This window comes from Thalassophryne amazonica, chromosome 19 (assembly GCF_902500255.1).
Source record: "Thalassophryne amazonica chromosome 19, fThaAma1.1, whole genome shotgun sequence".
In the NCBI taxonomy this organism is placed as follows: Eukaryota; Metazoa; Chordata; class Actinopteri; order Batrachoidiformes; family Batrachoididae; genus Thalassophryne; species Thalassophryne amazonica.
In genome coordinates this window covers 3,190,891-3,205,062 of record NC_047121.1, presented here as the reverse complement: position 1 = coordinate 3,205,062, position 14,172 = coordinate 3,190,891, and the positions used below count along the sequence as shown (strand labels likewise).

General features: G+C 40.4%; 1 protein-coding gene and 1 long non-coding RNA gene across 4 annotated transcripts in view; both read right to left on the bottom strand.

Moving 5' to 3' along the window:
* The window catches only part of srp54 (signal recognition particle 54), a 35,591-nt gene extending 22,319 nt beyond the window's left edge, over positions 1 to 13,272 (bottom strand). The window contains exons 1-5 of one of the 3 annotated variants that reach the window (XM_034195562.1): positions 13,175 to 13,272; positions 9,658 to 9,780; positions 8,889 to 8,986; positions 235 to 326; positions 64 to 148 (exon numbers count right to left, since the gene is read on the bottom strand). In XM_034195562.1, coding sequence (XP_034051453.1) covers positions 64 to 148; positions 235 to 326; positions 8,889 to 8,966 — 255 coding nt within the window. In that variant the 5' untranslated portion in view covers positions 8,967 to 8,986; positions 9,658 to 9,780; positions 13,175 to 13,272. Of the gene's footprint in view, positions 1 to 63; positions 149 to 234; positions 327 to 8,888; positions 8,988 to 9,657; positions 9,781 to 13,174 lie in introns of all 3 variants that reach the window. The other 2 variants (XM_034195561.1, XM_034195563.1) reach the window with 2 other exon arrangements.
* Positions 2,145 to 7,571, bottom strand: LOC117532242. The gene is made up of 3 exons (XR_004566816.1): positions 7,546 to 7,571; positions 2,930 to 2,931; positions 2,145 to 2,719 (listed from the first exon to the last, which is right to left on the bottom strand). It is a non-coding gene; the product is annotated as an uncharacterized LOC117532242 (long non-coding RNA).
* Positions 13,273 to 14,172: the final 900 nt, after the last annotated feature.

The following is a 14,172-nucleotide window of genomic DNA, read 5'->3' as shown; positions in this document are numbered from 1 at the left end:
AAACTCAAACTTTAATTAGCTGGTTTATTCAGGGCATTTCCAAGCAGGAATAAATCAGCTAACCTTCACCAGCTCCTTGAAAACAGCGTGCTGGATCATTCTCCTCTTATTTAGGCCTGATGCCATCTCTTCCAGGTCTATAGCAGACCTTCAGAGACAAAAAGTACAAAACATACATCTCTTTACTGCTGCTGACAAAATGCTGCACCTGCAGCTGCCAGAGCGGAGACTCACTTGACATTTTCTCTCAGTTGTTTGACCAATTTGATGTTGACGTCAGCCTCAAGCAGGGCGGCACACACCTCCTTCAGCATGGCATTCAGAACCTGTAGCAAACAAAAGTAGATCCAAGTAGGGTCCATCAACTGCCCATCCCTCGCCAAACCCCACTAACACCAAGTTCAGCTGACCTTGTTGACTTGTTTGAGGACCTGTGTCCTCGGGCAACGCTGCAGACACACAGTAAGAAGGTGGAAAAGGACAAACTACAGGTGTCTCTGGGTATTCTGAGGGACCATCTAACAGACTACCAGAAGGCTGTGAAGGAGGCAAAAGCTCAATATCTGTCTCATATTATTTCCAGCAGTTGTCCTCGTCCCGGAGTGTTATTTCAGATGATGAACTCAGTTGTAAACCCATGTCCCTCTTTCTGATGGATGCTATAACCACAACCTGTGAACAGTTTCTTCAGTTTTGACAGAGTCTCATCAGTCCTACAGAATGCTGACCATAATGTAATGTTGAACTAACTATCTGTTATTGGTGCACATTCTGCTGTGCTCGAGCAGTTTGAGTCCGTTTCTCTTTCATCCTTCAGTGAGGTTGAGAAACAGACAAAACCTACAACTTGTCCTTTAGATCTTGTTCCAGCTTAGGTGCTGAATGAGGTTTTTATTCCTGTAGGGTCTCCTAACACTTATTAACTCTTGTCTTCGTTTGGGGTCTGTTCCAGCTGCTTCTAAACATATTGTGGTTCGACCCCTTCTTAAAAAAAAAAATCCTCACCTCGACTCGTCAGTTTTCTCATTTTCAACCCGTGTCACATCTGCCATTTCTCCCTAAAGTCTTAGAAAAGGTTGTTTTTATACAGTTAGTCATTTTTATAAAACAATCACATTCATGAAAAAAACCAATCTGGATTTAGATGAGGACACAGGACTGAGTTGGCACTTTTAAAAGTACATAATGATATCACTCTGTCTGTGGATGCAGGGAATCCTGCTGTGCTGGTTCTGTTGGACCTCACAGAAGCCTTTGACACTGTGGATCACACAACACTTGTTTCCCAGTTAGAACATCCTGTTACCCTTCATGGAACTGTACTTAAGAGGTTTGAATCCTATTTGGTTTAGAGGAGTTTTTCCATTATGATTAGTGACCTCTCCTCATCGAATGCTCCTCTTTGTTGTTGAGTGCCTGTAGAAGAATTTTTAGGTCCTTATTTGAACTGTGATGAACTATCAAGTGTCCTGATCTGAACTGTATGTCCTCTGGCTGAACTAGCAGGTGTTCAACCCAAAAAAAAGGGCTCTATTAGTCATTCGGTCTGTCAGGGGCTTTCCAAGGCCTTTTAGGTGCTTTCCCGCAGGCCACGTGCAGGGGGCCTCAGGCCAGCTGCACCTGTGGCCGTGACCCCGCAGGCCACGTGCAGGGGGCCTCAGGCCAGCTGCACCTGTGGCCGAAGGTCTTTTAAAAAAATCAGTTGTAAATCCTTCACGTTTTAATGGGAGCGTTTGTCACATTGAAATAATGGCCTAACACCTGCTTAGGGTTCACTAGAGGACGCTTCCAATAGAAAACCATGTCTTGGGAATGAAATAAATAAAAAAGTCGAAGGAGGAGCGATGCCCGCGGGTCTCCAATAAATAGATGAGCGCGGTCGTCACATATTCAGTCTCTCTAGAGGACTCAGTTTGTATAAGCTCTGTGTCGAAGGCTTAAATAAACTTAAAAACTCTGTGCATTTTATCTTGCTTAAGGCTGAATTATTCCAAAGTGTTGTGTCCTTTTCTAGTAAATCACTTGCAATTAGTTTGTGTTAGCTAAAAGAAGTCATCCTGAGACAACCAAAAGAAGGACCACGACATGCCACACGGTTCTATCCTTGGACTTATTCTATTTTCATTGCACATTTTGCCACTGGGGTCAATTATAGCCGAGTACAACCTGTCCTTTCACTGTTATGCAGATGATCCGCAATTCTATCTGCCTATGAGGACTAAAAGAAGCGATGCTTTGAATTCATTATTTAAGTGGATTCATGATGTAAAGCAGTGTCTGTCTGAAAATGTCCTTTACCTGAAAAATGGTAAAACTGAGACCATTGTGTTTGGATATTCTGGCAGGCTGAATATTGTACCGTCAAACTTTGATTTTCTGGCTCATTATTTAAAACCAGCAGAATTTGGGAGTGATATTTGACAGATGTTTGAGGTTCGATCAACAGATAAACACGTTTTTCCAGCTACGTCTTCTGGCTAAAGTAAAGTTCTTTCTCAGTAAATGTGATCTTCAGATGTCCATTCATGTTTTCAACAGCTCCAGACTTGATGACTGTAACATGCTTTATGCTGGTATTAACCAGTCTTCTCTTGTACTCCTCCAACTTGTGCAAAATGCTGCTGCTCCTCTTTAAATGAAGACATTCAGAAGTGAGCATATTATTCCTGTACTTTACTCACTCCACTGGCTTTCAGTTTGTTTTAGAATTGACAGAAACCTACAGCGGTGTTTTGCTGTATCTGTTAATTTTGGCTCTCTGTTGGGACTGTTTACACAGAGACTGCTACCTGCTGCTTTGGACTTTGAACTAATAGTCTTTTTCAAGACTTTTTTACTTTTTTACCTTTTTATTTTTTTTTTTTTTTTTTTTTTTTACTTTTTTACTTGACTCTACTGGTGGTCGGCTCTCACTGCGGTATTGTATCACTTCTTGTTCCGGAGCACAGCGGTGTTTTTCTGTATCTGTTAGCTGTTTGATCTGCGCAGTTAGATTGATCTAGTTATCTAGATTACGATTTGTTTCCCAGTGTAATCTTTACGTGCCTTAACTAAAGCACTCCTTCTGCTGAATCACCTCTAAATTATTTACACATTATTCGCTTTGCGTGTTTTTAGGAATCCGCTAGCTTAGCGTAGCTACTAGCTCTTAGCCGATTTAGCATGGCGGCTTCTCCTGTCTCTCCCGCACTTTTCTGCTCTGGGTGTGAAATGTTTAGTTATTCCTCGGCCTCCTTTAGCAGTAATGGTACTTGTAATAAGTGTAGCTTATTCGTAGCTTTGGAGGCCAGGCTGGGCGAATTGGAGACTCGGCTCCGCACCGTGGAAAATTCTACAGCTAGCAAGGCCCCTGTAGTCGGTGCGGACCAAGGTAGCTTAGCCGCCGTTAGTTCCCCCTGGCAGATCCCGAGCAGCCGGGAAAGCAGGCCGACTGGGTGACTGTGAGGAGGAAGCGTAGCCCTAAACAGAAGCCCCGTGTACACCGCCAACCCGTTCACATCTTTAACCGTTTTTTCCCCACTCGACGATACACCCGCCGAGGATCAAACTCTGGTTATTGGCGACTCTGTTTTGAGAAATGTGAAGTTAGCGACACCAGCAACCATAGTCAATTGTCTTCCGGGGGCCAGAGCAGGCGACATTGAAGGAAATTTGAAACTGCTGGTTAAGGCTAAGCGTAAATTTGGTAAGATTGTAATTCACGTCGGCAGTAATGACACCCGGTTACGCCAATCGGAGGTCACTAAAATTAACATTGAATCGGTGTGTAACTTTGCAAAAACAATGTCGGACTCTGTAGTTTTCTCTGGGCCCCTCCCCAATCAGACCGGGAGTGACATGTTTAGCCGCATGTTCTCCTTGAATTGCTGGCTGTCTGAGTGGTGTCCAAAAAATGAGGTGGGCTTCATAGATAATTGGCAAAGCTTCTGGGGAAAACCTGGTCTTGTTAGGAGAGACGGCAGCCATCCCACTTTGGATGGAGCAGCTCTCATTTCTAGAAATCTGGCCAATTTTCTTAAATCCTCCAAACCGTGACTATCCAGGGTTGGGACCAGGAAGCAGAGTTGTAGTCTTACACACCTCTCTGCAGCTTCTCTCCCCCTGCCATCCCCTCATTACCCCATCCCCGTAGAGACGGTGCCTGCTCCCAGACTACCAATAACCAGCAAAAATCTATTTAAGCATAAAAATTCAAAAAGAAAAAATAATATAGCACCTTCAACTGCACCACAGACTAAAACAGTTAAATGTGGTCTATTAAACATTAGGTCTCTCTCTTCTAAGTCCCTGTTGGTAAATGATATAATAATTGATCAACATATTGATTTATTCTGCCTAACAGAAACCTGGTTACAGCAGGATGAATATGTTAGTTTAAATGAGTCAACACCCCCGAGTCACACTAACTGTCAGAATGCTCGTAGCACGGGCCGGGGTGGAGGATTAGCAGCAATCTTCCATTCCAGCTTATTAATTAATCCAAAACCCAGACAGAGCTTTAATTCATTTGAAAGCTTGTCTCTTAGTCTTGTCCATCCAAATTGGAAGTCCCAAAAACCAGTTTTATTTGTTATTATCTATCGTCCACCTGGTCGTTACTGTGAGTTTCTCTGTGAATTTTCAGACCTTTTGTCTGACTTAGTGCTTAGCTCAGATAAGATAATTATAGTGGGCGATTTTAACATCCACACAGATGCTGAGAATGACAGCCTCAACACTGCATTTAATCTATTATTAGACTCTATTGGCTTTGCTCAAAAAGTAAATGAGTCCACCCACCACTTTAATCATATCTTAGATCTTGTTCTGACTTATGGTATGGAAATAGAAGACTTAACAGTATTCCCTGATAACTCCCTTCTGTCTGATCATTTCTTAATAACATTTACATTTACTCTGATGGACTACCCAGCAGTGGGGAATAAGTTTCATTACACTAGAAGTCTTTCAGAAAGCGCTGTAACTAGGTTTAAGGATATGATTCCTTCTTTATGTTCTCTAATGCCATATACCAACACAGTGCAGAGTAGCTACCTAAACTCTGTAAGGGAGATAGAGTATCTCGTCAATAGTTTTACATCCTCATTGAAGACAACTTTGGATGCTGTAGCTCCTCTGAAAAAGAGAGCTTTAAATCAGAAGTGTCTGACTCCGTGGTATAACTCACAAACTCGTAGCTTAAAGCAGATAACCCGTAAGTTGGAGAGGAAATGGCGTCTCACTAATTTAGAAGATCTTCACTTAGCCTGGAAAAAGAGTCTGTTGCTCTATAAAAAGCCCTTCGTAAAGCTAGGACATCTTTCTACTCATCACTAATTGAAGAAAATAAGAACAACCCCAGGTTTCTTTTCAGCACTGTAGCCAGGCTGACAAAGAGTCAGAGCTCTATTGAGCTGAGTATTCCATTAACTTTAACTAGTAATGACTTCATGACTTTCTTTGCTAACAAAATTTTAACTATTAGAGAAAAAATTACTCATAACCATCCCAAAGACGTATCGTTATCTTTGGCTGCTTTCAGTGATGCCGGTATTTGGTTAGACTCTTTCTCTCCGATTGTTCTGTCTGAGTTATTCTCATTAGTTACTTCATCCAAACCATCAACATGTTTATTAGACCCCATTCCTACCAGGCTGCTCAAGGAAGCCCTACCATTATTTAATGCTTCGATCTTAAATATGATCAATCTATCTTTGTTAGTTGGCTATGTACCACAGGCTTTTAAGGTGGCAGTAATTAAACCATTACTTAAAAAGCCATCACTTGACCCAGCTATCTTAGCTAATTATAGGCCAATCTCCAACCTTCCTTTTCTCTCAAAAATTCTTGAAAGGGTAGTTGTAAAACAGCTAACTGATCATCTGCAGAGGAATGGTCTATTTGAAGAGTTTCAGTCAGGTTTTAGAATTCATCATAGTACAGAAACAGCATTAGTGAAGGTTACAAATGATCTTCTTATGGCCTCGGACAGTGGACTCATCTCTGTGCTTGTTCTGTTAGATCTCAGTGCTGCTTTTGATACTGTTGACCATAAAATTTTATTACAGAGATTAGAGCATGCCATAGGTATTAAAGGCACTGCGCTGTGGTGGTTTGAATCATATTTGTCTAATAGATTACAATTTGTTCATGTAAATGGGGAATCTTCTTCACAGACTAAAGTTAATTATGGAGTTCCACAAGGTTCTGTGCTAGGACCAATTTTATTCACTTTATACATGCTTCCCTTAGGCAGTATTATTAGACGGTATTGCTTAAATTTTCATTGTTACGCAGATGATACCCAGCTTTATCTATCCATGAAGCCAGAGGACACACACCAATTAGCTAAACTGCAGGATTGTCTTACAGACATAAAGACATGGATGACCTCTAATTTCCTGCTTTTAAACTCAGATAAAACTGAAGTTATTGTACTTGGCCCCACAAATCTTAGAAACATGGTGTCTAACCAGATCCTTACTCTGGATGGCATTACCCTGACCTCTAGTAATACTGTGAGAAATCTTGGAGTCATTTTTGATCAGGATATGTCATTCAAAGTGCATATTAAACAAATATGTAGGACTGCTTTTTTGCATTTACGCAATATCTCTAAAATCAGAAAGGTCTTGTCTCAGAGTGATGCTGAAAAACTAATTCATGCATTTATTTCCTCTAGGCTGGACTATTGTAATTCATTATTATCAGGTTGTCCTAAAAGTTCCCTAAAAAGCCTTCAGTTAATTCAAAATGCTGCAGCTAGAGTACTGACGGGGACTAGAAGGAGAGAGCATATCTCACCCATATTGGCCTCTCTTCATTGGCTTCCTGTTAATTCTAGAATAGAATTTAAAATTCTTCTTCTTACTTATAAGGTTTTGAATAATCAGGTCCCATCTTATCTTAGGGACCTCGTAGTACCATATTACCCCAATAGAGCGCTTCGCTCTCAGACTGCAGGCTTACTTGTAGTTCCTAGGGTTTGTAAGAGTAGAATGGGAGGCAGAGCCTTCAGCTTTCAGGCTCCTCTCCTGTGGAACCAGCTCCCAATTCAGATCAGGGAGACAGACACCCTCTCTACTTTTAAGATTAGGCTTAAAACTTTCCTTTTTGCTAAAGCTTATAGTTAGGGCTGGATCAGGTGACCCTGAACCATCCCTTAGTTATGCTGCTATAGACGTAGACTGCTGGGGGGTTCCCATGATGCACTGTTTCTTTTTCTTTTTGCTCTGTATGCACCACTCTGCATTTAATCATTAGTGATCGATCTCTGCTCCCCTCCACAGCATGTCTTTTTCCTGGTTCTCTCCCTCAGCCCCAACCAGTCCCAGCAGAAGACTGCCCCTCCCTGAGCCTGGTTCTGCTGGAGGTTTCTTCCTGTTAAAAGGGAGTTTTTCCTTCCCACTGTAGCCAAGTGCTTGCTCACAGGGGGTCGTTTTGACCGTTGGGGTTTTACATAATTATTGTATGGCCTTGCCTTACAATATAAAGCGCCTTGGGGCAACTGTTTGTTGTGATTTGGCGCTATATAAAAAAAATTGATTGATTGATTGATTTTAAGACTTTAATGTTTGTTTTTAAAGCTATTAATGGCCTTCCACCTTCCTACTTGTCTGATACAGTGGCTTGCAAAAGTATTCAGCCTCTTGGTATTTCACGCATTTTAATTTGTTTATGTTTGTTTTTAAAGCTATTAATGGCCTTCCACCTTCCTACTTGTCTGATACAGTGGCTTGCAAAAGTATTCAGCCTCTTGGTATTTCACGCATTTTAATGTGTTTATACCATTTCAAATACAAAAAGTAAATCAGGCTTCTCAATATAAAAAAATTCTAAAATGATCTTCCTTAGACTCAAACTGCAAGTAAATCTCTACAACTTGATATAAATTAATTAAAAATATAAATGCCAAGATGATGGGTTGCATAAATAATCAGCCCCTTTGGTATAATACCTGTAAATAATCAGTTTAATTGCCAGTTTTCTTCAGACAAGTCAGGGGATGGATACATGAACATTTCCAAGTCACTGAATATGTCTTGAACTTTATTTACATCAATTATGAAGAAATACAAATAGTATGACAATCTATGGTAAATCTGTGTGGAGTAGATCATTCTCAAAAACTAAGTGATTGTGCAAGAAGGAGAAGAATGAGGAAAGTCAGCAAGACACCCAGACAACCCAGAAGAAGTTCTAGGCTTCTGTGTGTGTGATTGGAGAAATTGTGCAAAGTGCATGTTTTGCAGCTTCATGATGAAGTGGGACAGAGGAGGGTTTTATTAAGAAGATGACCTGAAAGTTCAGCTACAATTTGCCAGAGGGTACATCTGAGATGTAAGCCTAGATTGAATGTTTTGGTGAAAGAAATCCCTCCTCTATACGGTTGACTGGTGATCTTTACTTAGATGTTCTGATGTCAACAGATAAACTCTAGGGTGGTTGTGCTTTTGCAGTAGCTGGCTGTGGAACAGGTTACCTCCTGAATTATGCACGATTACTGAATGATCACTTTTTTGTGAATTTCTGTGAATTCTTGTTCCTTGATTTTACTGTAAAGCACTTTGGACACCGTCTGGCTGCTGTAAAGGGCGATACAAATAAATGTTGACTGACTGATTGATCTTGATGTCAATTTATTCGTCAAAATGCTAACTGGGTTTTGAGAGTTTGTATAGGTTATATTAGCTTAAAATGTCATCATTATTTATGGCTAACAAAATGCAACATCTCAATGCCATAACTTTAAAAATCCACACCATACCTGCTGTGGATTGGGGTCATGGGCTTGATCATCAGGTAAACAAGAATACACGGATATAGTCAAATACTGTATATGTGAGATTTAGACCATGTCCTGTCACCACAAAGAGCCGATGCCGTGTCACTGGGTCCGTGTCATTTACCTCCTCATTGATGATGGTAGCATTGCTGAGTGACCTCAGCGCTGAGGTGATCTTCCTTCCTAAATCTGCTAACACCATGCTGGCGGTCCAAACAGATCCTGAAAACACAGAACACAAATGACCAACCAAAGATTTCTGCTGTATGTCATTTCACATGCAGTCTTTTCAGTCTGCCTCAACCAAAGCGATTCAAGAACAATTACACAGTTTCAGGAAACATTCCTTATCTGCAGGAAGAGGAGCTAAATTACCCGTTGTCTTGAGCAGTTCGGAATTAGTCCTGACATGATAACTATTTCTGTTGGATGATATATTTTTGTAGGAATAATTATGATAAATAATCATTTTTATACTAATATGCCGCTGATAATACAATTACACCCTTTCAGAGAACAATGAACTCTTAATTTTTAAGAATATTCAAAAACTGGAAACTGAATATAAAAAAAAATATTGAAATATAAAAAGTAGAATAAAACCACACAGCTAAAAACAACAAATAAAGATGAGCTGTCAGACACATTTGCTGGTGCACATGAGTGAAAGCTGTTTGCACTCTCTTTGTTCACTTCAGTATTTATTGTTTCATGTGAAACATCCTCCATGGACATTTCACATTAAAAGCCTTTCAACCTCCAGAGGCTATCATCTCCTTAACTTTGGTTTTAAATGTATAATACTGGCAGTAAGTGCTCTGTGGGGATGAACAGTTACTGGTTGTATAAAATGTTAACAGCAACAGTGGAACTAGTGAGCGTAATTCACTTACCGTGTGTGGTAAAAGAGGCTGTGTGTTAGTGGAGGGAAGTGTCCCCCCTCTCCCACTTGTGACGACACTCCGTTAGAAGGTCACCTGACAGGTAAAATGTCACACTATGTAAGAAGAGACTTCCTGCAATGTGAAGAACAATCAAAAATACATCAATAAATTAACAGACCACCTTGAAATACACACCCTGTCCCAAAAATAACATTTATGGTGTAGTTTGATGAAAATGTCGGCTCTTGTTAATGATGAATCACAGGCTGCCCTTAAGTCAGCTCATAAGTATTATTTAACACCTGAATAGATCGTCGTCATTTCATTGTTTTTTTTTTTGTATGTCACGTCATGTCATTCATCGCATTTGCCACTGTGCTCCATTAGTGTGCAATTTTGGTTCCATTTGTTTAGCATGTAAATTTGGTTCCATATGATTTGTACCACTGCACACTGTGACCACCGTGCACACACACCACGTGCGCACACGAGCATGTAGCAGCTTATTGATGCTGCTCATTCTTCTAACACAAAAGAAAAAACAAATTCAGTACGCCATAAACCGTCTGCAGCATTTGGAATATTCGCTGGGACGTACCTAGCTAAAGTAGAACCGCTGTCGCATGAAGAGCTTGACAAAATTGCGTCGCAAATTTTTGCTGTACTGAGAAAAGCAGCAGAAGTACATGAAGAAGTCAGTGCACAGCATCAGTTACAGACTACATCATCAGGATTGCTTTTGAACTATATGACTGTTTTTGCATGTTGACTGAGAACAATTCCAGATTGAATTTTCTTGCTATTTAAAATTTGTGTTGGACTGTTTGGAACCTGTTGACATCAAAGGACCAGTGACGCACTCCAAAATGTAAGTCCCTTTTCTCTTGTTTATAAATTTATAAAATATCAATCTTTTAGGCCTAATATAAAGCAAATAATGAATGTTTTTCATTTGTTCAATGGTACAAATATTTAATGTGGTGAAATATGCATCGCTCAGTATTTGCATAAAATAGACTTCTCTTCTATTTTTTGCACTGCCTAGCAGGCATTATAGCCACCACTTATCTCTTAGCGCTGTAAAATGCCCACTGGTGGAAAATGGCAGTTGACTGCTTTGTCTCCGTCTCTCATCTTCACCGATATACCCCATAATTGTGGTGTGTGGAAAAACGTGCTTTCTCAAAACAAATGTCAAGTTGTGCTGATGTAAATGTGTTTGGGTCCAAAACATGGAGTGCAGTGTGAACGCAGCCAGTGGGGAAGTGAGGAGGGGTAGGAAAGGCTTGGTTACACAAGACTCGAGGAGCCACTGAGTTCTTGGATCAGCACTAGTTAGAACTGTGGAACTGAACAAGAAATACCAGAGAATTCCTAAGAACATTTCACAAAACCCTAAAAACATGGGCGGTCTTGCATTGCCTGACTTTTTCTTTTATTAATGGGTTGCAAATATTTGTTGCTTATTGCACCGATGTTACCCAAAGAGTCAACCTACTCCATAGCTGCAGATTGATAGAACTTCATGTTAATCCTCCTCCCTAGTGTCCCTCCTGTGCCTTCCCTGGCATGTCCACCTTTAACCTACTCCAGTAACATCATTGTTAAAAACTGCCTGAAAATATGGACCCAATTCAGTTGTCATTTTGACTTAACTAACACTTTTTTCATCACCCATATACTCCAACCGTCTGTTCCCTCCGTTAACGAAACCGCCTTTGCAACCTGGAAACACCATTAATCAGAATCAGAATACTTTATTGTGTTCAGAGCAAAATAGCAAATAGGAAAGAAAATACAATTTTAAATACACAACAGTACAAATGTACAATATAAACAACAAATCTACAATATAAACAGGATGTGGAAATGAAAAATGAGTCCAGTCTGTGGAAACAGGGTGTCTGACATTCAGAGGGAGGAGTTATAGTTTGATGGACACAGGTGTCTCTGCTTTGATGGAACATTTGCCTCTTTTGACCAGTTAACATGTGCAATTAATTTACAGAGGTGGTCCAATTTTTCAGATACTTACAGATCTGAAGCTTTGTTTCCAGTTACTTCCTAGCTGTCCCCCCCACTCCATGCATGCCAGCATGTAATTGTATTACACTTTTTGTATAATGACAACAGAGGTTCTGATTGGTAGTTTTCCCTGGGTGCTGGACTCTGGCTACCCACTGCCCCTAGTGGTTGGATTGTGTCTAACTGTAATTAGGATGGTCCTCGCTGGAGAGGTGTTCTGGGCACGTCCTACTGGGAGGAGGCCCCGGGGAAGACCCAGGACACGCTGGAGGGACTACATCTCTCGGCTGGCTTGGGAACGCCTTGGGGTTCCCCCAGAGGAGCTGGGGGAGGTGTGTGTGGATCGGGAGGTTTGGGCGGCTTTGCTTGAGCTGCTGCCCCCGCGACCCGACTCCGGATAAAGCGGAAGAAAATGGATGGATGGATGGAAATGCAGAGGACACATTACAATGTATGTATATGCAATGGCAATAAAGGCTCTGTTCTATTCTATTATAATATTAATCCACATCTTAAAAAGGTACCATCTCAGAGCTATACAACATTATAATTATGTGCCAATACCCAGCCTCTGATACTCAATGCTCTGCCTGATATGGAGCTTGGGTCTGTGATCTTGGGGTCAGTGTCAGGGCAGATCTACAGGTCATGTATATGTGCCTGACACGACACGGGTCTTACACCACAGTGTGGTTTACACTGGTCTAAAATTAAACTCTTTATCCCGACACCAGTCCAGATTGTGACAAATGCCACTTAGGACCAGCTAATCTCACCCACATGTTTTGCTTTGATATGTTCCAATTTTATGATGTTTATTCTTTATTGTTTAAAAAGACACAATTGATCAAGGATGGCAGCTTTTGCAATCTTGTTGTACCTACAGCAATGACAAAGTTCTTGAATGTAGATTTGAACACAGTGGGCACACTGGAGTTTGGTTTTCTCCGGAAATTTACTTTATTAATCCCTTTGATTTACAGCATTTTTATGTCATGTTGTTTGATGACCGTGATATGAAAGTACTTGAATCAAGAATGTGGATCTATTTGGTTACCATTTAAAATACTATAAAACAAAGTTCCCAAATATTTTATAAACATTTCACAGGAACTATAATTGGTGGGAAATGATCAGTTTGGAAAGACATTATTAAAACATTTAGCCAGTCAACCCCCCCCCCCCCCCCCCCCAAAAAAAAAAACCCTTTTCAGTCTTTGAAACACTGGAAATACATTTATCGATGAACCTACTGTGTCACAGGCTTGCACATCGGAAGAGATAAAGTTGTGGTCAAAGCCACGAGAAAGTTACGTGGGTGCTTTGGAGCCTGCTAACGTTATTAGCCTTTAGCCGCTAACTAGCTTAGCCCAGTGTACAACAAAAGCGACGTCAGGTGGTTTAAACTCGTTTATGAGGGTTTCAGAAGGCAAAGAATCACAGAAGACTTGTTAAGTCATTAGATTAAACAGAAGGTTCATGTTTAACGAGTTGTCCTTACCGACAAAGTGTGAATTTTAATAAACAGCTGGCTGGAAGCTACAAAGTCTCAGAGACGAACGTCATCAAATTCGAGTACGACATCGGAAACACAACAAGGGTTCTTCCGGGGATCTTCTCTGTGTTGCCAGATCAGACAGACAAAAGCGTCTGCATTTTGTATGGAAGGGCCTTCAGCACTGGAATAAGTCTGATATTTGCGAGTATTAAAGGGACTTTGAAGCAAAAATACAATCAAAATTATATTACGTGGTATTTTTCCTTGTGGTCTGCACTGCTCTTCAAACAGACTAGTGGAGTACAGGATTCCACGTAACTAATTACTTTAATAGGATACCAAAAACATTTAAAATATATAACTGAATTCCACTGCACTTGTGTTGTCATAACCTGTATTTTATTTTTCAGACTATGTGTTTTTTAATGTTTCATATTAAAATGATTTACATTCAGTTGGACTTCTGAACAGACTTTCCAGTTTTCCACATAATTAACAGGACACATACAGGATTCGTGGAGTCAGTCATTCAGTGAGTGGATCCACAAAATCTCTGTCACAAAACCTATGCTGGCTTCTTTAAACAATAAATTGTACGTATGCTTTTATATAGTAGTGTATCTATTCATTGCAATGAGGCTTTTACTAAATCTTTTACGAATATCACATCAGTCAATATAATAAATAAAGAAACAAGTTAAAAATATCTGTTTTCTGTTCTCCCACAGTCCAGCATTAGGGCTCTCCAATTGGTTCGAAATGCTGCAGCCAGACTTTTGACAGGAAGCAGAAAGTTTGACCACATTACACCCATTTTGGTGTCTCTTTACTGGTTTCATGTCCCTGTGAGATCAAATTTTAAGGTTTTTCTATTAAGCTATCTAAAAAAATGCACTTATTTTCCCTTTCATATGGCTGGCATACTGGCCTATGCTTTCTATCCTTTTAAATTCATTTTATTATGGAACAGGTGTCAGACTCAAACTTTATCTAAATTCTGG